Consider the following 27,125-nt stretch of genomic DNA (forward strand, 5'->3'; position numbering starts at 1 on the left):
GAGGAGAGAGAGAGAGAGAGAGAGAGAGAGAGAGAGAGAGAGAGAGAGAGGAGAGAGAGAGAGAGAGAGAGAGAGAGAGAGAGAGAGAGAGAGAGAGAGAGAGAGAGAGAGAGAGAGAGAGAGAGAGAGGAGAGAGAGAGAGAGAGAGAGAGAGAGAGAGAGAGAGAGAGAGAGAGAGAGAGAATAAATGAAAAAGCGGGAGAATTGCGGGGAGGGTAAGATGTTTATTTTGTTTTTTTTATTTTATCGGGACAATGTTACTTTGCGGAAACGGAAGTTCCATTAGAAAAATGCGTGTGTGTGAGTGTGGGAATGGGGGGGGGGCGTGTGCAAGCGCACAGCCTCTCCATCCAGGCGTAGTATAAGGGCCATTCTACAATACGTCGCAAACGATGGAAACTGTTAGTTGAAAAGTATTATTTCCGCTTGCGCTTGTCAGTTGCGGTTGTCAAAAGAAAGTTGGCAAACTTTTAACTTTTTTAGCGACAGCAACTGGCAATCGGCAATCAGAAATAACACTTTTCGACTAGCAGTTGCCATCGTTCGCGACGTATTGTAGAATGGCCCTAAGGCAGCGAATAGTATACATAAGGTAGTATATTTTAAATGAAATTTAAGTATATGTGTAATACTGTAACCCTGAGAAGAATAAAGTTCAGTTATCTATCTGTCTATCTATTCATTTCCCTGATCCATACGAATAATTGTAATATCCCGCCTATCATAAAAAAGCTGCATACCCATTAGTGGACCCAAAGCTCTCAATACTGATCCTGCATTGTTAGTGAGAACTTTAAGATTCCAAGGATGTCTAGCGAACGGACTGTTTTTTGCAACGGAAAAGCCAAATCCACGACCACTGGAATCAATGCTTGCCGCATGTACACAAACATGACGTTTTCTCTCGGCAACGTGTTTCCAAAATGCACTCTCCACCTCATTGGCGGAAGCACCCTCGGTTTCGTTTCCTCGTTGATTTTCACCAAACCACATACGTTGCGTATTACGGGCAATTCGGTAAAAAGCGTTCAACGGCATGTTTCTTCCCTTTAATATTACAAATGTATGTATATATGTATAAGTGTATATATATCCGCCATTTCAAGTAATAAGAAAAAACATGTACAAAAGTTGTTGTACGATTTCGAGAGACATATCATGGTGGCAATAGTTTTTTTACAGCTAGTGGCGTATTTATAGGATAGCAATCGTAGCATAGAGTTGTCTCTGTACCGAAGGACCAGGTTCGGAAAGACCCAGGTCAAATCTGGCTAGAAACACATCAAATTTTATTCGATCACCACTTCTCGGAAGGCAATGGCAAACCATCGAAAGTATCTTGTCAAGAGAACCTCTTTAACAGGCTGTTCGAAACTAGCGTTAAATTGTAGGTTCCACATACATATCTACGTAAACTATAGGCGCACACTATAACTATAAATGTATGCAGCTTATTGATCCCCAGAAGGATTGAACAGTGGGCTGGTAACATTATTCTCGTAAAAAATTAAAATGTTACAAAACCCTCAAGAAAGTGAAGGAGATCAAGGCCTGACTTGAGGACTGTTCCCTTCTCCTTGAGCCAATCAGATGGAAGTTACATTTATCCTAAAACTCACGCTTTTTGAGATATTTGGCTTTGTCTAACTTGACCTTATATTATGAAACATATTTCGAAACTATACTTATTTTATCTTATTGTTAGTTGTAAACAAACAAAAAATAGTAGATTTTGGCTGCGTTCGGGGAGCGCGCTACTAGCGCTATTGCATCATTCTATCTTTATCGCTCATCAAGTGTAGAACAAGGATAGAATAAGCAAATAACGCTAATAGCGCGCTCCCCGAATGCAGCCTTTGTGAAATGACAATGTTGAGCTTTCCTATATGCTTATTTTTACGAATAGCAAGACTTCCGGTTTTTCTCAATTTTTTACTTAATCTTTGAAACGGTGTAAAAGACATGTGCGCTTTGGATATCGGATATCACTCAATATATAAAGCTTGTGCGATAACTGAATTTTGCTGAGTTTTTTCACACATAAGAAGTAGGTATATCTACTTGTTATTCAAATAAAAATTTCATGTTGATAACTTTCTGATCACAAAATGAAAAACTTATCAACAAATATAAAAAATTGTTTTAAATGGTCATTTCACATGAATTTGCTATCTACCGCTTTATATCTAATTGTAAGATAATAATAAGCATAGCTTCAAACATGTTTTATAATATAAATAAAAATGGACGAAGCCAAATATCTCAGAAAACCATTTTTAGAGTTTTAGGATAAATGTACCTACCTTAATGTTTTTATTCTCAAAATTCGCCTCTATCGAATTCGGTCATAAAAAACTAACACTCCCTTTAAAAAAAGAAAGTTAACATTCAGATCTCTCCTACAGCTGCACTTGTAAAGAAACTAGATTAGTATTACCACAATATTATGTCCCTCTTAAAACCATGCAACTTTTGTTAATATAATGTTTTTTCTTATTAACTGAAATAGTAGAATTGAATTGAGTTGATGGATGTATATACATAATATATTATATTATATTATGTAATACCTATATTATATTCAGTGTCCCATTTTAAAAGTGACAATCAAATATGTATCTCGCAAATCGACGATTTTATTAAAAAATATTTCAGACAAAAGTTGCGTAGTTTGGAAGGGGACCTAACTTTGAAAAGGTCACTCAAGGTCAAGTCTATATTTTCATCATGTGTCCCCCTCCAAACTACGCAACTTTTGTCTGAAATATTTTTTAATAAAATCGATTTGCGAGATACATATACATATATATATATATATATAAGGAAAGGAAAAAAATGAACTCTGAACTAGTGCAGCCAGTTTAGCAACAGAAAACAAACCCTATATCTTAATGCTAATTTTTAACGAAGTATTTGAAATTTGATTCAGATGGATTTCGGATTTACGTCAAATCAAAGATTAAAAAATTTTTGTGAATCAAACTTCAAAAGCACAGATAAAAATATTTTTTACATCTTATGATAAAAATAAGAATAATAACAAATAATTAGTATATCTTTGTCATACTTTTACGATGCATTCTTCAATTTCATCAGAACTGTCCTCATCCTCTTCCTCATCGTTATCATTGGACGACACTTCTTGCCTTTGTAAGGCTTTGCTTTCTTTTCTCATCCATTCAGTTTCAACTTCGTCGAACAATTTCTCACGTTCCTCTAAACAAATTATTTACAATTTGTAACATAAATTTTTCAACATCTTTGTAACATTTATTTATTATATAAAATATACCTGGCGATAGTGTATCATATGGTAGTAAATATTTACAATAAATATCGTCTAATTTAGTAACACGATCCTGTGCCGATTTTGGTATCTTCATGCCATCTGCTACTTTCTGCCATTTCTTTTTTTCAATAACTTCTTTCAATCCACCTAAGCTTTGAACTGTTTGATATAAGTGAGGTAAATCTACTTCCATCCCACCAATCTGAAACAGTTAATTATTAATAAGCACCGATTCTCTTAAATTTTCTCAAGTTGTAATATCTGTTTAAAAAATAAGTAAATAAAGTTTAAAATAAATAAAGTTTTACCCATGGAGGTTGAGTCAAAGTAATACTCTGAGTAGCTAAATATTTCTTGATAGCCATCATTTCTTTCACATTAGGACCCCATCTGTGGAGCATGCGATGTACATATTGATTATAAGCGGTAAATCTCATATCGTCGGACACCTTGCATTCCGGCTAAAAAATAAACAAAAAGAGAATTATATAATATGTAACACATATTCATTATTAATAATAATGAACATATTAATAATGTATATTACCTATCTAATACAATTATTTCTTTACGCGATATTTACCTTGAAATTTGGTGGAGGCACCACTCTACATATTCCAAATTTTTCAGCGATTGGCCTTATCTTGTCTATATACTCCAATGGATCCTGGAAATCTTTCTCCGTCGGATAAAACGTTGGTGCCTCGACTACACGAGCTTCATCGTTCGCGATCTTCGTGCCTGGAAATGTACTGTTGCTTGAAGAGCATAGCTCCGATCCTTTTTGTTTGCATTTCATTTGTGTCCTAAAAGATTTTCATCATAAACAATAAAAATGCATAACAAGAATTTTGCGTTTTTATTACTTGTGTTATTTCGAAAATGTAAAATATAACATTAAACATTACCTCTTCCCGCTTTTTGTCGAATCTATAGAAGCTTTTCTTTCCCTAGATGACTTTGGTGACTTTATAAGTTTCTCCAAACTGCTATTTGCGCTCGTACTGGCATTTGGACGATTCGGACTTGGTATCGAGACTTCATTTTTCGTTAGTGATATCGGTTGCGTCTTCGCACTCATACTTGCTATCGTGGTCGACACAGTCTCAGTCGTTGACGTCGATGGTACTTGCTGTTCCACCGTAATCGTCGTAGGATTGGACGGGGTACGTGTTGTCGGTTGTACCGTTCCTATCGGTGGACAACGGGCCACGGATAACGGTGGTTTAGTGACCAGCTTAGCCCGAAGGAGCACTCTTTGATTAGGACCGGTCGGTCCTTCCGTGCCAAGTTTAACAGCGACGCCTTGTATTAGCTGTTGACCTTGTACCAGATTCGGGCCGCCCCTCGTAACAGCCTGCAACGGAATGTAAAACAGCTGCCCGTCGTTGTCGTCGTCATTCTCGTTACTCATTTCGGTCTGAGTGGATATCTCGGTACTTTTTTGTTGACTCGCATCGCTTTCTTGCTCCTGCGTGGTTTCGTCGAGATTCACCTGCACTGCTATGGAAGCGCTGCAATTTACGTTGCTCCAACTCGTCGTGAGTTTGTCGAGTGGTAGCACTTGGACACTGGTCAAGCTCGCGAAATTCTTGGGCAGCTCAAACTTGCTCACGCTTGGACCCGTATTTACCACGTTTATCGGTCCTTGTGTCTCCTTTCCATCTTCTTTCCTCATGAGCATCGCGGAATCGTTCGACGATTTTTCTTTGCTATCTGACGATTCAGAATCCTCCTTCAAACTCGATTTCTTGGCTTCGGCAATCACTTTGGTCTCGGATACTATAACCGCTGTAGACTGCATTACTGCATTCAAACGTTTCGCATCATCTCTGACCTTTCTTCGGAAGGGTGTGCTAACAGGAACCTCAGTATCGCTTTCAAACGCATAAACGCTGCTCTCGTTCTCTGGCGAAAAGGCGTTCGCATTCGGTGTTACAGTCTTACGTTCCTTGACCTTAGGCAAAAAGGGCTTCCGCAGTTGAAATATTTTCTTCTCCGTCAGTGATTTCTTCTCTATAGAACCATCCACCGAGTTTTGATCTGATTTAGACACAGTATCGCTAGTATCTTCAGCAAAAGAAGTATCTTTGTTCGTCTTCTCAGTTTTATTCTTGGCAATCTCTCTCGTTTCGGTAATAATCTTACTCTTGTCGACAATCGCATTTTGTTGCTTCACTCCAGTATTATGCATATCAGATGATGCCGATATCATATTTCTGCCGTGTATCCCCGCACGGTCCTTCAAATTCGTCTTATCTGATAATTTCGAAAGAGTGACGTTAACCGGGCGTACTAAATGTTGAATTTTCGTCGAGATAGACAGATGCGAGACGTCTGTCTTTAACTTTTCTTTCGCAGAACTGCACCTAAAGCTGGAGACATTTTCCATCTCCAATTTGCTCTCTTCTTTGGCGAGCGAGCTTTCGTTTAGCCACTTTTCTATCTGTTCAGTCGACATATTCACTCGTTCCTTTCTCGTATGCAGAGTAGATAGTGGCATAAGATTGGAAGAAACCTCGTTTTCGTGGTTACATTTCGTCTGTTCCATGGATGGCAACAACGAGCTTTGTGTCTTTACAGACAAATCCAATACCGATTTTTGATCCTGCACAGATACATTGCACTCGCCGTTCAGTGAATTTGCGACCAGAGAACCAGCTTTGACTGATGATGTTTCTACTTTACTTTCCCATAAAGTATCGCTTTTATCCATTGTTTGCGATACGTCCAAAGTTTTGGATAAATTCAGCTTTTCATCGGACTCCCTGACTAGCAGATTAACATTGGCATGCGTTTGACATGAATTCAATACTTTCGATATCGCCTTCTTAGTAAACCCACGAAAAGATTCCTCGTCGTCCGATACCTTCGACAGATCTGCTTTCACATTTTGCCTGTTTCCGCGAGCTGCCTTTCCATCTTTCGTATTATCAACATTGTCAGGGATCTGTCCTTCTTCCTCGTCATTTTCTTTCTTCTTCTTTATTTTATTGAGCAGCATTCCCAAAGTTTCCTCTTCGGATTCCGCTTTCTCGTTTTGATTACTTTTAAGGCTTTTTTGCTTAATCTTATCCGACGATGTTTTAGATACATTTTGCTCGCGTTTACGTTTTATCACGAATTTTTCTCTAGCTGATTTCATACAACTTTGAACCTGGGTCTTCGGTTTGGTATTTGTGTTACTTTGTATTTCTGTTTGTATAGTTGTGTTTTTAGAGGATGATCTAAGACTCCTGCTAATCGGTTTATCAATCTTTCCAAGACTTTGTCTGGTAATGGGTCTTGTATTGTTCGTTTCTATTGAACTCTCAGATTCTTCGTCACTATCCTCTTCGCAATATCTCTGTACCCTCATTAGACGTTTGCTCTTTAAAATCAACTTGTTGTTTTTGCTCTTATCCAATCGCTTATTAGTGTTACTATTGAGAGAGCTAACTTTAGAATCTTTAGTTTTAGCGATAGTCTTGGTACTATTCTGTTTCACTTTGGCTTTAAGCTCGTTCTCCGTTTGCGCTATTCTACGAGCATTTGGCAGTTCGGGAAAGCTCTCAACTGAAACGTTATCGTCATTTTCTAAATCCGGGCTCACTAATTTCCTTCCAAGAATTTCCATATATACAGCGGCTGCTTCCTTCGTTTTTCTGGTAGGCCTTCTGGAGAGATTCTGTGAGGAGACCGTGCTACTTGATGATCTTGTAACTCTCCTCATTTCTGACTTACTTCTGGTGCAGATTTTTTTTTTTATGCCTTTTTGAATGTTGCGCTTTATCTGCAATGTCGATTTCTCCACATGTAATTCTTTCTCTTCATCGTCCTCGACATCGTTCTCTTCTTCGGATGACACATCTGTATTCGATGTATCGCTATATTTCGGTTTAAAATCGACTTTCTTCTTTGGTCTGGGTAACGCAACTTTCGTTTTTGACAGAGGTTTGTTGATTTTATCTTGCAGTACAACACCACTTCTTAGGCCATGTCTCTTCGCCTTGATTCTAGGTAAGAATTTTCGCGGCGCCAACTGAAGACCAGCCTTCAACATAGATCTTTCTGTACACGATCTTGTCCTCATAACGCAAGTGGTTTTGAATTTATTTTTGATTCTTTGTTTAGCAAGGCGTTGCTCCTGATATTTTTTTTTAAGCGCTTGGACAGTAGACGTAGCTGTCTTAAGCTTGGTAATGCTTTTTTGTAATGTACTAGCCACCGTTTTCTTATTTGAAACAATAGGCTTTACTTTTTTCTGGCATGTATTTTCTTTTATCACATTTTTCTGGCATGTACTTTCTTGCTTCTGAATATCTGTAAAAGTACTAGTAGAAGAAGCCTTCTCTGTAGAAGTTCGAGCGGGCTTGGGCTCCTGTTTCTCTTTTTTGTTGCCAATATTGAAGAAATTTAAACTGGGTGGCAAAATAGATGTTCCTAAATTTGGAAAAGTTTGTTTATCGAAAGAATACATTTAGATCAAGATCAAGATAGACTATAATTTAAGTGTAAATAAATGATAATAGTTTCGTTAGTAACTGATGCTAAATAAAAATTCTTAGAATATATATCTTACATGTTTCTGAATAACATGTTCCATCTTAATTTTATTAACAGAAAATTATATATAGATAAAAACTCTTCTCTTTACATCCCTAACAATTTAGCACATTGTACTATCTGTTAAAAGGAATCATCTTTTAGGCCAGGCCTGTGATCAGTTTGCACTTTTCGGCCGATAATAGCAATTTTATAAACAGTAAACAGTGCGCAGGGCAATATGCACCAAAGCCTCATATGATTTATAGCGAATGTTCTGTTTCTAAGCCAAAAGGCCTAGATGCTACGAAACGAGAGTAGGGGTGGCAATAGGCAAAATTGAATGAAAAGTGCAAATTGACCGCAGGCCTGTTTTAGGCTAAGAATTATTGATACTGAAGAAAATTGATATTGTCCTTAAATAAACAATTAACCTCTAAAGCATAAAAATGTTAAAAAATCCTCCGTATTTGGACGTTTGTGAGTTATTAATTCTGTGATTGTGGTAGGTTTAGCTTTTTCCTTGTCCTTGACAGATGTAGGCGAAGTATTGAACACTGTGGTTGCACCTTGTGCAAATTTTCTTTGTGCATGAACTTTGGTCCTGGAACAGATAATTGCAAAATTAATATCATGGGAAGTTCTATAAAAGCTATAAATGCAGCATGACTTACTATATATATTACTACATGCATCTCTAAATACTTTATTCTTAATTTGGGAGGCAATCATTGTTACAAGTGTAATGCATGCAAATGTGAAGATGAGTTACCTTTTCGAAGATTCTGAAAGTGGCTCCATGAGGTCCACCAAGTCACCCTCCTTCCTCTTTCTCTTGTCGTTGCGACTCAAAACCATTCTGAGACGACGTAAAACAGGGCTTGAAACATCGGCGAGCGCGCAATTGTCCTTCCAATTATTTCACAGAGTATTCAGAGCATGTCGCACGCTAAATGCATCCCTTGCAAGAGCTGGTCCCGTTTAGTTCTCGGTAAGATTTACACAAACCAATACTCCGGACGGTCGATGGAAATCATCGCCGTTGCACTAATGGTCGTGAAGAAAATTTACGTCGAGCTCTATTCAAGCTAAGTTGTTCGTGATGAGTTCATGCCATTCGCGCACCGATTGAGATCGTCGGAAAAAAATCGATAGAAATTATATATTTTGCTTCAGAAATCGCACCTCTTTATCTCATTTTCTTCCCGAAGCTCCCGACACAGTTGTTTATTCGAGGTAAAATTAAATGCCACGATCTTTCAATCTGCGACGCGGGTATATATAGACACATAGCGCATGGAAGAAATATCGATTTCTTAAAGCCCATTCTTATGGAGCGTATAAAATTATTTATATATATATCCATAAAATATTATTACTTGAAGATATTACTTGAAAATAATTAATATTTTACATATTTCGAAGTCTATGGGGGTCGAGTCTGGAGGTCGATTCTGTATTTTGAGACGAGGTGAAAATTACAAAAGTGAACAGATTTACTAGATTTCGACAAATGAAATTGTAGATTCTCTAGTGAATTTCCTCACTTTTGTAATTTTTACCTCGTCCCAAGATACAAGGGGATCGATTCTGGGAGCTTTCCAGCAAGCGGCACAAGTCGACACAAGCATCGTTCTTTCTTTTTTGGCAATGAGTAACAAGGATAAAACGATACTTGTGTCGATTTGTGTTGCTTGCTGGAAAGCTTTCTCTGTATCTTGGGACGCGAGGTGAAAATTACAAAAGTGAGGAAATTTACTAGAGAATCTACAATTTCATTTGTCGAAATCTAGTAAATCTGTTCACTTTTGTAATTTTCACCTCGTCTCAAAATACAGAATTAACCTCCAGGGGGTCGATTCTGACTGCGGTCAGCTTGACGCTACAAATGCTTCGAAACATTCCTCTTCTCTTTTCCCTAAGAGCACAGTTGACGGAAAGTCGACGGCAAGTCGACTTTTATAAGTCGACTTCTAGTCGACTTCTAAAAATGGCGGAAAGTCGACTAAAAGTCGACTTCTAAATAGTCGACTTCTAAAAATGGCGGAAAGTCGACTAAAAGTCGACTTTTAAATAGTCGACTTATAAAAAGACGGAAAACAGTCAAGCGGCGCGTCGCGCGTCATGCATCATCAATATGGCGGCGAATCTCGAGGAGGCTGGAGGACAGAGTGGACCAGAGTTTACGCGAGTGCGAGGAATACGTGCCGCGAGACAGGACACGATAAGACGCCAGATAGTTCTTGCAGGTATGGCGGATCAAGTCGCGAGAAAGGTTTTGCCCGACGAGGTAAAAGAGGATCAGGATAAGGCCAAGTGGAAACATGCTTACAGGTTAGGTATGGTGTGTTATTAATTATCATCGATAATTAAGACCTATTGAATGCGACCTCTCCATTCTGTATCATCTTTCAGAACACCAGAAATGAAGTAACCTGTGTTCATGCATTCTTCGTGCGTTCTACGGAAAATCAGTCCGGAATAGGTGGTTTATAAAGAGGTGTACGAAACGAATAAGATGTACATGCGAGGTGTCACGGTGATAGAACCCGAATGATTGCCGAAATTCGCCCATGCTATGCCATCTTAGTGAACCATTGGTTGATCCACCGCCAAGGTATTTTTATCACAATTGTTGCTTTATAATGTTTTTCCTACTTATTTATAAAGATATTTATAGATATAATCAATGAACCGGGAAGATCATTTGCCGGGTGTCTGGTACATTCGGAAAGGCCAAATGGGCACTACCATCGATGGATATAGAGCATCCGTGGACGGTGTCAAGTGGTCAGCGTATTTCTTCTTGGAGGGTCAAGTGTGCCCTAAGCTGAAACGATTTGTCCCGTCGCTGCTGACGACACCTGGGAGCATCACCAAGTCATGGGCCAGGTAAATCGTTATTCTATCTCCTTTCGATTTCACGTTGATTCATCGAATAGATTACATCAATTCAATACGATTTTTTCAGGTTGATACCACGCACTCAAGCAATAGTACAAACGCTGCAGTCGCAGGGAGTCGTGTCCAAACACAAACTGCTAGAAATCTGGGGTTCGGATAAAAAATGTGAGATTTTAATTTATAAAATAATATTTAGATATTATCATAGACTTCTATACAATACTAGACCGCTGACAGACATCTCGGCCGTGATGCTTGCCGCCATGTTGATTTTAGTCAAGATATGCTATACTACTATTCTATACAAGTGGTTTTATACAAGATTTCTATACAATAGTCTGGCATATACAGAATGTCCAAAAGAAAGGGTTTAATACTACAGGAGTAGTGGTTCGATTTCGGCATCCAAGTACGCTACACGTCGAAGGCATGACTTACAAACTTATTGATAACATGTACCAATATTTAACACAAAAACATTCGCCTGCTTCGTTATGTACTGTAATAACGAATGCAGATAAACGCACATCATGAGCAACTGAACACCCGATAGTGACTTATTGTTAATTCAATATGGCCGCACCCTTCACTAACACTTGCACCTTGCACTCGCATCAGCTTTTCGGCAGTGCGTCCATAGATGTTAGTGGTCTAGTATAAAAGTCTGTGGATATTATATATTTATAATAATATATTTATAAATATATTTATATAAATATATATATAAATTGTTTTATATATATATATAAAACAATATTATTATATATTTACAACATTATGATAATAATATGATATATATTTATATAGCTAATTTTGCATATTGTTTCGCGATTAACGCTGGAATGTTTTAATTTTAGTTCTGTTATTGTCACCTTACCAGAAGTGGCTGCCGGAATCCGCGCACGCAGAAGTGGCACAGATATGGCCGCCTTTGTAATTAAGAATAAAACATTAGGATTGTAATTATACAGTTTTTTAGATAATTAAATTATTTTATATATGAAAAAAAATCGAAATGCATCAGTTTTAGCCCTCCAGCAAGGGGTCGATTGTGTATCTTGAAATAATGAGGTAAAAATTACAAAAGTGAGAAAATTCATTAGCGTATCTACGATTTTATTTATCAAAATCTAATAAAATCTGTTAACTTTTGTTATTTTTACTTCGTTTCAAGATACACAATCGACCTCCAGACGTACGCGGCGGTTTATTTTATCGACTTTAAAAGTTGGCGGGAAGTCGACTTTTCGTCATGACGGGAAGTCGACTTTTCATCATGACGGGAAGTCGACTTTAAGTCGGTGGTTTTTGCGACATTCGCCGACTTCAAGTCGACTTCAAGTCGACTTTCGTCCTTAAAAATGTCGACTTCTCTGCCAAGTCAGTTTCGGTAGAAGTCGACTTCAAGTCGACTTAAAGTCGACTTTTTGCTCTTAGGGGCTTCCAAGGCTGCGTTCGGGGAGCGCGCTATTAGCGCTATTGCATCATTCTATCTTTATCGCTCATCAAGTGTAGAACAAGGATAGAATTAGAGTTCCTCTAGTAAGAGTTATGACACCCCGGTCTGACTTCTGATTGGTTCCGCCATTTATAGAGAAGACGTTAGTGGGAGTGAGACAAACCTATAAGTGGGAGTGAGACAAAGACCCATGAAAAGTACGAGTGGGGAGGCTGTCTCTTGCTGTCTCTCTCGATCGTTCGCATAATTCCCTATTAATGGCGGCCTTAGGCTGAGTTTCCACTGAGCGCGTCATGCGTCACGTTATCACAAGTTAACCAATCAAAACATCCCATTTTATTACATTACTTGTGACGGGATGTTTAGATTGGTTAATGACAGACGACGCGACGCGTGACGCGCTCAGTGGAAACTTAGGCTGAGTTTCCACTGAGCGCGTCACGCGTCGCGTCGTCTGTCGTTAACCAATCTGAACATCCCGTCACAAGTAATGTAATAAAATAAGATGTTTTGATTGGTTGCGATGGATGACGCGACGCGTGACGCGCTCAGTGGAAACTCAGCCTTAGCCTTACTAGAGGAACTCTAGATAGAATAAGCAAATAGCGCTAATAGCGCGCTCCCCGAACGCAGCTCAATGCGCGCATTGATTAAGGGTCGACAGGAGTAACACTACCGACCTCTGTCGGGTTGCTTAGCTGCGAGTCCGTATTTTATTTATTATAAATTTTTTAAGAGCCAAAATGGAAAATCCGGCTATGTACCGGGTTGCGGCTGATCTTACTGATTAAAACGAGCATACGTTTAATGAGATTCGTTAATTAATTTGGCTAAAATTTGGGAAAAACCGTTTCTAAGCAGCTTTGCAAGCCTGAAAAGCTGCTTAGAAACGGTTTTTCCCAAATTTTAGCCAAATTAATTAACGAATCTCATTAAACGTATGCTCGTTTTAATCAGTAAGATCAGCCGCAACCCGGTACATAGTCGGATTTTCCATTTTGGCTCTTAAAAAATTTATAATAAATAAAATACGGACTCGCAGCTAAGCAACCCGACAGAGGTCGGTAGTGTTACTCCTGTCGACCCTTAAATCGAAACGACTTTCTATACAGTCTACGCGCTTCATGCGTAACTCGGAACGGACCACGGACCCAGTGACACATGTGGAACGGAAGACCGGGAAGACATATCTGCGCATGCCTTTAATCTTCTAAGTGACGTGGCCTGAACGTTGTTCGAGAGAGAGAAAATTGTTATTTTTTACAAAAATTTATGTAACTTTCTCAGTATCCTAAGGGGATTATGTTAGTGAATACAGAATAGTGCTAATTAATTTACATTTTTGTGTATGAAGATAATCGTAAGTACTTATTAATTGTTGACTAACCTGTTATAGTTATAATAATTTTATTTTTTTTGGAATTTTCGTTTACTTACTATTCATTATTTTATATCTCTATATTAAAAAGTACAATTATATAAAAAAGAGAATAGAAGTTAACTTAATATAGCTGAAAAAGCAAACTACTTGTACTAAAAAATAAACTGTTATATCTTATAGTATGATGACGACATATGAAGATTTTATTCAACAAAACGAAGATAGGGACGGTGTGCGTTTAACATGGAACGTATTTCCCTCATCACGTATCGATGCTACCAGACTGGTTGTTCCATTGGGTGCTTTATACCAACCAATTAAAGAACGAGCAGATCTTCCACCAATTCAATATGATCCAGTTTTATGTACAAGATCTACCTGCAGAGCTATTTTAAATCCATTATGTCAAGTGGACTATCGTGCAAAACTATGGGTCTGCAATTTTTGCTTTCAGAGAAATCCTGTAAGAAAAGAAGCCTGTTTTTTTTAACATAAGTTATATTTTAACTGCATATTGAACTTTATCACAATAATAACTAGGATTCAACAATATTAATTGCCTAATTCGAATATATATCCAGATAGCTAAGTTTAGAAAGAACAGATTTTACCAAATATGCTATAAAGGATCACACATGATTCTCATGACAAAAATGTTTTTGGTCAATTTGTATGATTTTGTTATAAGTCGTACACGGAAAAAATAATGTTTCAATAGCATCGGTGTAAGTTGAGATAAAATCTATTGGTGCAACATCAATATTAATGAATAAAAAACATCAGATAATTGTTTTAATAATTTAAATATTTGGTTCAATAATATCCAATTGAATTAACTTTATGCTTGTGGCAGCCTGTGACGTCGACGTTTAATTGAAGCAACTTCATTTTTTCTGTGTAGTTTTTGTGTTCCTGATAAAGTCTAAAATTTTATCCTATGATTAGTTTATGAATTATAAGCATTTAAAAGTCTTTTTTATAAAAACCGTTTGTATACCTGTCTACATAAGTTTGTACTTGTGTGCTTGCCTACATGTGTATATATCCATGTGTATGAAAGTCTGAATGAATGCTTTCTCCTCTTCTTCCACCATAAACTGTAGTGGAAATGATGCACACAAACAGGAATGTAATTTTTTTTTTTAAAGAATCCTAATGAGCAAACTGCAGTATCCAGGACTCAGTCAAACCTGCATATAACATCTGATTTTAATTATAGATACTTATTACATGATATAAGTGTATTGGAATAAGATTTAATTCCAGAATGATAAGTATGGAAAAACTTGCAAAAACCCACTTTACATGACAATACAGAATCATTGAAAGGATATGCTAATATGCATTCTATTTTTAATCAATATCTATCCCTTAATCGGGGGATCTTTCTTGTAATGCCGAGTTTCTAGAACTCTTAAAATTGTTTTTTTCTTTTTTCCTTAAACAAGGATATCTTCTCTTAAAAGAAGAATATGTAGGATGATTGGGATCTAACTCATGACCCTTAGCATATTAATCTATTGCACTTACACTGAGCTACAAGACATCCCTAAGAATATGTTTGCGTGACACATACATACATAACATATTGCATGTGCGGCATACAAACATATGCGTACATATATGTATATGCAGTCACATATCTGTACAAACAAAAAACATTCACGGACATTCATACACACATATATATATATATTCCACACATGTGTGGGATCTCAACTTTTTTTTTCACTCGCATTCACCGATTTCTTTTGTTTTGCAGTATGTTATTGTACTGAATGATAGGTTTCTTCTCAATTTTTTTCAGAATTTTATGGACGTTATTTCAGTAGATATCAACAGTTGAATTTTGAGTTTTTTTCAAGAATTGTGTGATATTTTCGGAAATTTTTAACTCAAAGGTTCTTCTATGTAAAAAAAATTTGTATACATGAAAAATGTTGGATTTTTCTTGTACTTTGAGATGGTAATTTTCATTTTTTACCATATTAATTTTTAGTACTTTTTTTTCATGAAAAACGAATAAAAAATTAATTATCTCAGAAGTGCCATGCTCAATTGAGCTAGTTTTTTTTCTTTAAATACATTCAGTCGGGTGTAATAACGTGTTAAAATTTCAAAATGCCAGGACTAATAGAAAAAAAAATATGATTTTTTTATTATGAATTTTTTACATAAATTTTTTTCAACTCGACTACTTCCCGGCAAAAAAAAGAATTGAATTTTTGAGGTTTCAGATTAGAACAGTATATGAATTATCTTTTTGATGGAAATGGAATTCTAAGTACATTTTTCAATTTTTTCGAAATCCCTGAAGAATAAGTCAATTTCTGGAATCCGAAAATAACAATTGCTAATTCTGAAATTTAATTTTTTCCACTTATTTAATATTCGTCTTTGATTGAATTTGTATCAATTCTATTTATCAAATTAACTCTGAATTCTAAATTAACTCTGAACTAAATATATTTAGTTTCAGACAATAAAAAATAAGTTCCAGATCAAATTGTGTCGATCAGGCAAAGTGTCGAGTTTACCCCGGCATTTTTCAATTTAAAAATTTGTCTTCGCGTCACTTTTCTTTTCCTGAGGGCAAAACTAAGCGACGTACAGCAAAATTTCCTTAAGCAATTTTGTACCTGAAGGAACGCTCTTTAAATGTGTACCATTAGATTTGCTTGAAAATTTTAATTAATTGTTGAAAATTGCCTTTGAAAAAATTGTGTCGAGTTTGTCCCGGTCTCCCCTAGTAGATAGTCTTAAAGTAAAATTTTTATGAAAAACTTAAGAATATTTTCACTTAAGATAATTTTTATTAAGTTATTCAAAAAGCATTTAACCGAATTCAGAGTTAATTTGATAAATAGAATTGATACAAATTCAATCAAAGACGAATATTAAATAAGTGGGAAAAATTAAATTTCAGAATTAGTAATTGTTATTTTCGGATTCTAGAAATTGACTTATTCTTCAGGGATTTCGAAAAAATTGAAAAATGTACTTAGAATTTCATTTCCATCAAAAAGATAATTCATATACTGTTCTAATCTGAAACCTCAAAAGTTCAATTCTTTTTTTTGCCGGGAAGTAGTCGAGTTAAAAAAAATTTATGTGAAAAATTCATAAGAAAAAAATCATATATCTTTTTTTCTATTAGTCCTGGCATTTTGAAATTTTAACACGTTATTACACACGACTAAATGTATTTAAAGAAAAAAAAACTAGCTCAATTGAGCATGGTACTTCTGAGATAATTAATTATTTTTTATTCGTTTTTCATGAAAAAAAGTACTAAAAATTAATATGGTAAAAAATGAAAATTACCATCTCAAAGTACAAGAAAAATCCAACATTTTTCATGTATACAAATTTTTTTTACATAGAAGAACTTTTGAGTTAAAAATTTCCGAAAATATCACGCACAATTCTTGAAAAAAACTCAAAATTCAACTGTTGATATCTACTGAAATAACGTCCATAAAATTCTGAAAAAAATTGAGAAGGAACCTATCATTCAGTACAATAACATACTGCAAAACAAAAGAAATCGGTGAATGCGAGTGAAAAAAAAAGTTGAGATCCCATGGAATACCCCATATATATATGTAGGAAAGCATACACACAAGTGCAAACTTATAGACAAACATACGAACAGTTCTTGTAAAGAAGACTTTTAAATGCCTATAATTCAGACAGTTGATGAAATTTGAGCATTTTTGTTAAGAACCAGAACTACAACATATCAAGCAAATTCAAGCAAATTGACTGAAAACGTTTTTCTTTATAAGAATCATACAAGGTCCTTTGCTGAGTTATACATTTAGATAGATAAATATATTGAACATTTCTTATAATAAGAATAAAAGTACATATTTTTGTAATACATGTATAAAAATATGTGTAGTTTATAAAATATTTACATATCTATATATATATTTTTATTTTTTTATAATTTATATATATATTTTTTAGTTTCCACCACAATATGCTGCAATTTCAGAACAACATCAACCTGCAGAACTTATCCCAATGTTCTCAACAATTGAGTATACAATAATGGTAAGTAATAAATTACTTATAATCTATTACCTAGAAAACAAAAGATTTCTTATTTATAAAAAAACATAAAAGATATAAATATGGATATTCAAATATTTACTTTTGCTGTAAAAGTTATAATGTGTTATGATCATTTTTTCAATATTTTCTTACTTAATTTAATTACTTTATTAGATTTAGTATGTATATGTATGTATGTAGTACTTTCCTAAATTAATTATATTTTTTCTATCTATACATATTTTATACAATAATTAAAAATAACAAAAAGCGTGTATTATTTATGAAAAAATCAATACTTACTACAAAATTGATTATAATTTTATACGTTTTTAAAACTGAATTATTAGTATCATGGTAGCCTCAAAAAAATCTTTTACAAGAGTAAATTCCAAAAATAGGAAATCTAAATATTGTGCAAAATCTATTGGACATATGTTTATGCTTGTATTGTTTTAATTTTTGCCTTCTATTAAGAATATGATTAATATTCATTTAAATATCATTTTTATCTGCATAATTTATTATTTGTGTGTGTGTGTGTGTGTGTGTGTGTGTGTGTGTGTGTGTGTGTGTGTGTGTGTGCGTGCGTGCGTGCGTGCGTGCGTGCGTGCGTGCGTGCGTGCGTGCGTGCGTGCGTGTAAAAATGAAATTATATGTAGGTATATTAAATTTTTATCAAATATGTATATATAATATTATGTTTAGCGTGCTCAATGTTTACCACCTATATTTCTACTTGTTGTGGATACTTGCTTGGATGATGAAGAATTAGGAGCACTTAAAGATTCATTACAAATGTCATTATCTCTACTTCCACCTAACGTCCTCATCGGTCTTATCACATTTGGTAAAATGGTACAAGTTCATGAATTGGGATGCGATGGTTGTAGTAAGAGTTATGTATTTCGTGGCACAAAGGATCTTCAACCAAAACAAGTTCAAGATATGTTGGGTAATAGCTAAATTTTAAGTTATTTATTCTCAATTATTGGTATATATGATTTAGTTTATTTTGTATTTTCATAGGTATTGGTAGACCAATTCCAGGACAAAATCCAAATCAGCCGAGAGGACCTAGTATACAGCCATTACCACCTGCTAATCGTTTCTTACAACCTGTACACAAATGTGATATGAGTTTAACAGATCTTTTAGGAGAGTTACAACGTGATCCTTGGCCTGTTGGACCAGGAAAACGTCCATTACGATCTACAGGTGTGGCATTGGCAGTTGCCACAGGTCTTTTAGAAGCTAGTTATGCAAATACTGGAGCTAGGTATTTATATGTTGCAATAAATATTGGCTACATTGTCATTAAGATTATAATTGATTCTATCAAAGCTAATATATTTAAGGATTATGTTATTCGTTGGTGGACCATGTTCTCAAGGACCTGGCCAAGTAGTAACTGATGATTTGCGACAACCAATTAGATCACATCATGATATTCAAAAGGATAATGCTAAGCATATGAAGAAGGCAACTAAGCATTACGATGCACTTGCATCACGTGCTGCAACTAATGGTCATATAATAGATATTTATTCTTGTGCTCTTGATCAAACTGGTTTATTAGAAATGCGTCAATGTTGTAATTCTACTGGCGGTCACATGGTCATGGGAGATTCATTTAATTCTTCTTTATTTAAACAAACTTTTCAACGGGTATTTGTTAAGGATGCTAAGGGTGACCTGAAAATGGCATTCAATGCCACTTTAGAAGTAAAAACATCTCGGGAGATTAAAGTTTCTGGAGCAATTGGACCTTGCGTATCATTAGGAGTAAAAGGCTCTAGTGTTGGGGAACAAGAAGTAGGTTTGGGTGGTACTTGTCAATGGAAATTTTGTTCGTTGACACCATCTACAACAACAGCATTATTCTTTGAAGTTGTAAATCAACATACAGCTCCAATTCCGCAAGGTGGAAGAGGCTGTATTCAATTTATTACTCAATATCAACATAGTAGTGGACAAAGAAGAATTAGACTTACTACTGTTGCAAGAAAGTAAATATCTTTTTCTATTTTTAAGTATATATTACATGATAATTTATAGATTTTTAATATTTCTCAAAATCCTTAATTACAGTTGGGCAGATGCATCATCATCACTGCATCATATAAGCGCTGGATTTGACCAGGAAGCAGCAGCTGTTCTCATGTCGCGTTTGGCTGTATTCAAAGCAGAAAGTGATGACGGTCCAGATGTTTTAAGATGGGTTGATCGTATGCTGATTAGACTTGTTAGTAATTTTTTTAAATAAAATTGCGCAAAATCATACAAAATATAATTCTAGAATGACATATTTTACATTTATATATTCTTTATTCTTTTTTTAAGATATAAAATCTTATTTTTACAGTGTCAAAAGTTTGGAGAATATGCAAAAGATGATCCAAATAGCTTTAGATTGGTACAAAACTTTTCTATGTATCCGCAATTTATGTATCACCTGCGCAGGTCCCAATTTTTGCAAGTATTTAATAATTCTCCAGATGAAACCAGCTTTTATAGGTAAATTATTTCTTATTTTTATGAAATACACACACATGGTTTCTTACTTTACATATGATATTGATACTTAAAATTTTGTTGATAAGTTTTTATGTTGGCAAAAGTATATATATATATATATATATATATATATATATATATATATACACACACACACACACACACACACACACACACACATATATACGTACGTATGCGCTGCATGGTGTTTATGTATGTATTGTAGACTTAGGCCGGTATTCATAAGTCAGATCTTATTTCAAGACTGTCTTAAGTAATATTTTAAGATGCTAATACGGCTCTGTGATTGGTTTATGACAGCTCAAGATTGTATTTAAGACGGTTTTAAATATAAGAACCGACTATGAATACCGGCCTTAGGTTACGTTCTGGATGCTTTCTATTTAGTGACACAAGTTTACACAAACAACGTTCTATCTTTCTTAGTATTCAATGTAACAAAAACAGAACGACACTTGTGTCGACTTGTGTCAGTAAATGGAAAGCACCTTCTGATATTTATTGCCAGCATTGAAAATTTATAGTGCACATAATGTATGCTACATATTTTTAGTACTGACAATGAATAATGCAGCCTTAAGGCCCCCGCACAATCAAAAATATAAGGAACAAAGAACAGATATTAGCAATTAGGAATAAGAAATCAGGAATAAAACTGGTATAGCATCAATACACTGCTTCTGATAAGTTAAAAATTTATTGCCTGTGTTATTCCCTGTTTCTGTTGCCTGTGTTTTTCATCGTGCGTCCAGTTTTATTCCTGATTCTTTAGTCCTAATTGCTAATATCTGTTCCTTGTTCCTTATATTTTTCATTGTGCGGGGGCCTTTATGTAGATAGATTCCCATTGGAAGCATGAAATTAGCATTAGTATGAGGCAACAATAGAAAGAAGAAGAGAGAAGTAAAGTGGTTGCCTTGCTTGTCCTGAAAAAGAAAGATCCATTATCTTTTTTTTAATTCTTATATTTCTCCTATTTGCCCTTTCCTAGAGTATCATGTGACAATGAATGTACCTGATAACCAGCATATTTCTATTTTTCAATATTGTTAGCTGTTGCACAAGAATGTGCAGTTTATTTATATATATGTATCTGTGATGTATATACGGTTTTTGATATTTTTCAGACATATGCTTATGCGTGAAAATGTAGCAGATTCTTTGGTCATGATCCAACCAGTTTTATATAGTTATGGATTTAATGGCCCACCGGAGGCTGTATTGTTAGATACTTCATCTATTCAGCCTGATAGGATTCTGTTGATGGATACGTTCTTCCAGATACTTATATTTCACGGAGAGGTAAATAAAATAAATTAATAAATTAACAAGTTGGATTTTTAAAGGATAACATATGGAAAATGCAGGAATATACAAAAAATTTTTCAGAATTTGTATATTTTGAGTTTCATATAAGTTTGTAGCAACGATATACATATAATTAATAATTATTAATTAATTTCATTATTCTATGTATTAAAGTATCAAAATAAGATTATTAAAAATATATTTTATAAGATATATTTCATGTTTATTTTAAATATATCAAGATAAGATATGGAATATCTCTTGGTAACGCTTTAGAATAACTATCAAGATCATATTCAGAATCAAATTGTTATAAAAAATATGATTTTATTAAAATAAAATATCGATGAAGCTTATACGGGATGGCTTAAAAGTCTGGAAATGGTAATCTGGAATCGAATATCTCGTAAACAATGGATTTTAGGAAAAAATGTTTCAGACAAAAGTCGCAAGGTTTAAAAAAATGCATTTAATGGCAGTATTAGTTTGACCACAAGTGGATCAAGGTCAGGTCAAGGTCAACTTTATTTTTTAAAATAAAAACCTCTAATTTTTTATTGTATTATCTTTTTTCTACTCATTAATTTAAACAACTTTTGTCTAAAAACATCTTTTTATTTGCTTAATACTTTTTGAGATATTCAAGAAAAACTTGGTAACTTTTTCAATATTTAGCTTACGATATCTCCATAATTGTTTGTTGAAGGGAAAAGTGCTACATGACTTTTTGACTTGATTTAGCTTCAAGAATATGCTATTGTAATAGTACTCCTTTTTAAACACTTAAATGTATACATCTTGGAGTTTTCATGTATTCACAAGTATTTAAAAAAATTGGGATACTATTGTAACATCATACCCTTGAGACTAAATCAAGTCAAAAAGTCGTGTAGCACTTTTCTTTCCGACAAATAATTGTCGAAATATCGTAAGCTAAATATTGATAAAGTTACCAAGTTTTTCTTGAATATCTAAAAAAATATTAGGCAAATAAAAAAATGTTTCAGACAAAAGCAGTGGTGCGATTTCGAGCCCGAGCATACCGGCGTTTTTCCCCTTCACTTACGCACACAGAAACACTATCCATGTGGCGCGGTCGTCAGGTGTGATGTGTGTATTGTCAACGCGGATTTGGCATTCGAGCCAGCAGGAATCTTAAATGCCTCTTTTTAAACTTTACGACTTTTATCTGAAACATTTTTTTTTAAATCTATTTACGAGTTATTCGATCGTTTTTCTAGACTTGGGCCATCCCATATAAAATAATCTTATAAAAGATGGTATATACAAAAATTTGTTGCACGCGCGCGTGTTGTGTATATTTTAACAGTATATAAATCTTTATAAAGAGCAAAGCGTTTGTTTGTATTGTTTTAAAATTTATGTTTTATAGACTATTGCACAGTGGCGACAGTTAAAATATCAAGACTTACCAGAGTACGAAAATTTCCGGCAGTTACTAGCAGCACCTGTTGATGATGCTGCGGAAACATTAGCTATTAGATTTCCTGCGCCTCGGTATATTGATACGGAACAAGGTGGTTCTCAAGCCAGATTTCTATTAAGTAAAGTCAACCCAAGTCAGACACATAATAATATGTATGCTTATGGTGCGGTAAGTAAACATATATGTTTAATATTTTGACGATAAAATGATAAATCGATAGAAAACAATAAGGATAGATATTTATATGTATTTTTATTATTTGTGTTATCACTTTATGTATGTGATAAGACATGATAAATATATCTTAGCTAAACAGAAAATAATAGAGAATGTTCTTTATATATAACTTAATGGGTAACACCACTCTAGAGGCCCAAAAAATATAAGATTTTTTTGTGGTTAAAAGAAAAAGTAAATTAAAAATCTATTTAAAGGACTTTATTGTACATGTCTTAAAGTGTATGAAACAATGTTTTATTTTTTAAATGGCGGCGCTGGAGCTCTGTAAGCGTAAGCGTTTTTTTGCGGGAGGTGCTCCAGGACTTGCAGCATAAGTGCTGCTAACCTGGAACAAAAAACTACAATTTTTCATAATCTGCATGATAATAGCTAGAGAAATATGTAGGGGATTTTTAAAATATTGTTTTTCATAGAAATGGCGAGCATTTGAAAAAAAGTCGTTTTTAATTAACTTTTTTTTTCAAATGCTTGCCATTTCTATGAAAACAATAATTCAATCCATTCTGAATATTTTCATACATCTCCTCTGTGTCCAGTACTTCGTATACAATACACCAGATATTACGTATCTCTTCTCTTCGAAGCGAGGCTGATGAATATCGCGTACTGTGCGTTAAATACTTGAATTCGTAGCTCCATTATCTATTCCCGGTAAAAAATTTTTTATATAAAAACATTTAAATATATATAATTATATAATATTATAAAATATTATATAAAATATGTCCATATATGTCCATGTATGTTTTTTTTCTTGTATAATCTCTGTTCGTATGTACAAGAAAAATAAAAAGAAAGAGAATTAGAAAATAATTAAAAGGATAATTTTTGCATTGTTTTTTTATTGTTTTTGCATTGTTTATTTATTTGCCTATATATAATCATATAATCATATATAAATGTAATAATTGTATATAAAATATGATTATATATAAGCAAATTTTTCACAATTTCTCAGACTTTATTTTTTGTTATAAAAAAACAATGCAAAAATTATGCTTTGCATTATTTTCTAATTCTTTTTCTTATTATTTTTCTTGTACATACGAACAGAGATTATACAAGAGAAAAAAACATAGTATGGACATATATAGACATATTTTATGTAATATTTTATATAATATTACGATTATATATATCTAAATATGTTTTTATATAAAAAATGTTTTACCGGGTTTGCGTTACGATTTGCTGAATTGGATGAACTGTTAACCAATAATAACTCTGATTAGTTGGATTTAAGTAAGGTTAATTATATTCTATTGCCTACCGCTAATTTATTATCAGATTTTATCTACGTTTAATAATATCTTGACGCTAATTACGATTATGTTTTTCTATTATTCATATTAATTAATAATTCATCTTATGTAGGTATATCTTAACAGTTGCTTAAGCGATCGAAATATTTTACACTACTTTTGTAAAGTAATAACTGATAATTTTAAATTAAAAAATATATTATTTCATCGTTATTTGGTGATTGCACTACTAATTTTACTAAAAGGAAGTAGAAGCTGTAGAAGCACTCAGCGGCTCATCATTACCACAGCATAAGTAGATATTATACTGTGTCATTACTATCTGGATATAAACTGGATCTAAAGCTATCCTGATTATTTCTTGTCTAGTCATGGCGCAGGATACAATAATATTTTCTCGGGATTGCCTTTCATCCGCCATGTCTTATTACTTAAGCGGAAACACAGACTTTTGCATAATGCATAAGCATAAGAAAATTGATTGGTCTATTTCCTTATGCACATGTATATAGACCAATCAATTTTCTTATGCTTACGCATTATGCGTTGTGCAGAAGTGTGTGCTCCCCGCTTTATTTGCCGTTCGGAAACTACTTACACCCAGGATGCACCCTGCTCCCACCACTACTCACCCGAGTCTACCTTCAGGGTAGCGTTTCCGAACGCAGCTTTAAAAAAAAATTGTTTCATACACTTTAAGGGGATCCTATAGTGAAGGCCGAACTTCCTCGATGTCGATAATGTCGAACATTTTTAATTCCGTTCTAATTCGTTTTCTATCATTTTCTATATTACCGGCCTATATCTGCCCTTGTCTAACGAGAGGCATCTGTCCTTGTTTCGATTGCTGCGCCATCTCTCGCTACACGCCATACTGCTCTTCTTGTCATTCCGCATGTATATTTGCATGTATAAAAGTTAAAACAATGACACTTTTTTTCTAGACTTCTATCGTAGTTGTAATTGCACGATATTGTTCTTCAATGTTTTTCCTAGAGGGCTAGATTCTCATTTTGTATATATAAACTGCAGTATTTTTGTATAACCAAATATTGTTGTCAGTGACAGCTTTGTGCCCAAATTTTTAATGTTTTTTTCGTTTTGGAAGTTAAAACCGATCTAGCCCTCTACATTTTTGTGCGTACTTTAATTCTAGACCAAATTTTTGCAATTCCGTAAAGCCAATTAAAAGTGGTTTTGTTTTAACTAAATGTCGGTAATTATTGCCACTATAGGATTCCCTTAAGGGGATCCTAAACTGACCCAAATTACCGACAATTGCAGGGAGGGGTCCAACTTTGAGTAGACTGCACAGAACTTAAAAAAATTTATGTACAATTGAAATACGCACGAAAACACATCGCGCGAGTGTTGATTTCAAGACAAAAATAAAAAAAAATTAAAAAAATACATTTTTGAGCTGTCACCTACCGTAAACGTTTGCTTAATACAGGAGTTGTACAGTTTGTATGTACAAAATAAGATACACGCGCCATTCGTATAATGTTAACAAAGAATACCGTACATGAAAAACTAAAATTAATAACGTAACAAAAAAGTTTGAGCCTTCGCTACTATTTTGTGCAAAAGCACATGCAGGTTGATAGGATAAGCAGTATTGCGTGTAGCGAGAGATGGCGCAGCGATCGAACAAAGACAGATTACTATAGTTAAACAAGGACAGATATAGAGAAAACAGGATTAGAAATGTTGACCTTACCGACGTCGAGGAAGTTCGACCTTCGCTTTAGGATCCCCTTAAGACATGTACAATAAAGTCCTTTAAATAGACTTTTGATTTACTTTTTGTTTTAACCACAAAAAATTCTTCTATTTTTCGGGCTTCTAGAGTGGTGTTACCCCTTGAAAATTTTATTAATAGATTCTTTCCATTTTTTTATTTAATAAGATAAAAATATAAAATTTATGTTGTGATAATTTTCTTGATAGAATTGCAACTTGTGGTTTAGTTATAAGAAAGTTGAATATTAAACATTTAGAAATAGCGAACATAAATTTAATACGTAGGGGAGACCGGGGCTAAAAGGTCAGTTTTTTTTCGGTGCCGATTTTTAACAAGAAAATAAATAATTTTAGTTAAATATGGTATACCACTGTAAAGAGTGAACCTTTAGCTACAAAATTTATATAGGAAATTTTTATCTACATCGCTTTGTTTAACCGGTATAGAGCAAAAACGACAACGGTGGAAAAATTGAAATCTCAAAAATGCCGGGGTTTAAGCGTCACCCCCCCGGGGCTAATCAGTCACACTGCATTTTCAATACATATACGTACATCTAATCCGGAGAAATGATAGGATACCTATTCCATAAAACAATTTAGGCACGTGAATACAGAGGTTAACCAAATCGTAAACTCCCCAACGGCACGTCATATTGTCAACGCGGGCAACCACGGGGAACACGCGTGACGGAGTTCCGGTGCCATAGGATCAGCGCGGACCCTCGAGCAACCTAACCAACCCGCGTTTCTCGCGGGGGAGCGATAAATAGCGACAGGGGGGTTAGAAAAGCTCGCGGTGGAGCGCGACCATTTTACCGACTCGACGGCGTCCTCGCGCCGATTCCTCGACGCGCTGACGACGACGACGACGATGACGGCCACGCACCACGACGACGACGGCCTCGTGACCACCACGACGACGACGATGACGACGATGACCACCACCGACACCACCACCACTACAACGC

The 27,125-nt window shown here is 34.7% G+C and overlaps 3 protein-coding genes and 1 long non-coding RNA gene across 6 annotated transcripts in view; 2 read left to right on the top strand and 2 right to left on the bottom strand.

The window, feature by feature from the left end:
* Positions 1–181: 181 nt before the first annotated feature.
* Positions 182–9,107, bottom strand: Jarid2 (Jumonji, AT rich interactive domain 2). The gene is made up of 8 exons (XM_071724822.1): positions 8,586–9,107; positions 8,248–8,417; positions 4,198–7,711; positions 3,873–4,095; positions 3,598–3,750; positions 3,293–3,491; positions 3,068–3,216; positions 182–1,047 (listed from the first exon to the last, which is right to left on the bottom strand). The coding sequence occupies exons 1-8, from the start codon at positions 8,669–8,671 to the stop codon at positions 676–678; spliced, it is 4,866 nt and encodes a 1,621-aa protein (XP_071580923.1). The 5' UTR covers positions 8,672–9,107; the 3' UTR covers positions 182–675.
* An 819-nt stretch (positions 9,108–9,926) lies between these two features.
* Positions 9,927–11,727, top strand: LOC139785640 (probable ATP-dependent RNA helicase DHX37). 2 transcript variants are annotated; one of them, XM_071724818.1, is made up of 5 exons: positions 9,927–10,152; positions 10,229–10,430; positions 10,494–10,705; positions 10,785–10,882; positions 11,575–11,727. In XM_071724818.1, the coding sequence occupies exons 3-5, from the start codon at positions 10,503–10,505 to the stop codon at positions 11,652–11,654; spliced, it is 381 nt and encodes a 126-aa protein (XP_071580919.1). In that variant the 5' UTR covers positions 9,927–10,152; positions 10,229–10,430; positions 10,494–10,502; the 3' UTR covers positions 11,655–11,727. The 2 variants fall into 2 exon arrangements, with proteins under 2 accessions (XP_071580919.1, XP_071580920.1); XM_071724819.1 differs by lacking the exon at positions 11,575–11,727 and adding an exon at positions 10,944–11,265.
* A 1,604-nt stretch (positions 11,728–13,331) lies between these two features.
* Positions 13,332–27,125, top strand: part of Sec23 (transport protein Sec23) — a 29,945-nt gene continuing 16,151 nt past the window's right edge. Inside the window, exons 1-10 of one of the 2 annotated variants that reach the window (XM_071724820.1) lie at positions 13,332–13,536; positions 13,738–14,020; positions 17,530–17,616; positions 18,325–18,571; positions 18,646–18,895; positions 18,975–19,625; positions 19,708–19,861; positions 19,982–20,133; positions 21,282–21,456; positions 22,856–23,077. In XM_071724820.1, the coding sequence (XP_071580921.1) occupies positions 13,739–14,020; positions 17,530–17,616; positions 18,325–18,571; positions 18,646–18,895; positions 18,975–19,625; positions 19,708–19,861; positions 19,982–20,133; positions 21,282–21,456; positions 22,856–23,077 (2,220 nt within the window). In that variant the 5' untranslated portion in view covers positions 13,332–13,536; position 13,738. The remainder of the gene's footprint in view (positions 13,537–13,737; positions 14,021–17,529; positions 17,617–18,324; positions 18,572–18,645; positions 18,896–18,974; positions 19,626–19,707; positions 19,862–19,981; positions 20,134–21,281; positions 21,457–22,855; positions 23,078–27,125) is intronic. The other variant, XM_071724821.1, reaches the window with a different exon arrangement.
* Positions 23,333–24,752, bottom strand: LOC139785644 (uncharacterized). Its single transcript, XR_011722025.1, has 4 exons — positions 24,697–24,752; positions 24,321–24,354; positions 23,669–23,791; positions 23,333–23,474 (listed from the first exon to the last, which is right to left on the bottom strand). It is a non-coding gene; the product is annotated as an uncharacterized lncRNA (long non-coding RNA).

This window comes from Temnothorax nylanderi, unplaced genomic scaffold (assembly GCF_030848795.1).
Source record: "Temnothorax nylanderi isolate EJ_2023f unplaced genomic scaffold, tnyl_v1.0 TNYL_tig0852_pilon, whole genome shotgun sequence".
Taxonomy (NCBI): domain Eukaryota; kingdom Metazoa; phylum Arthropoda; class Insecta; order Hymenoptera; family Formicidae; genus Temnothorax; species Temnothorax nylanderi.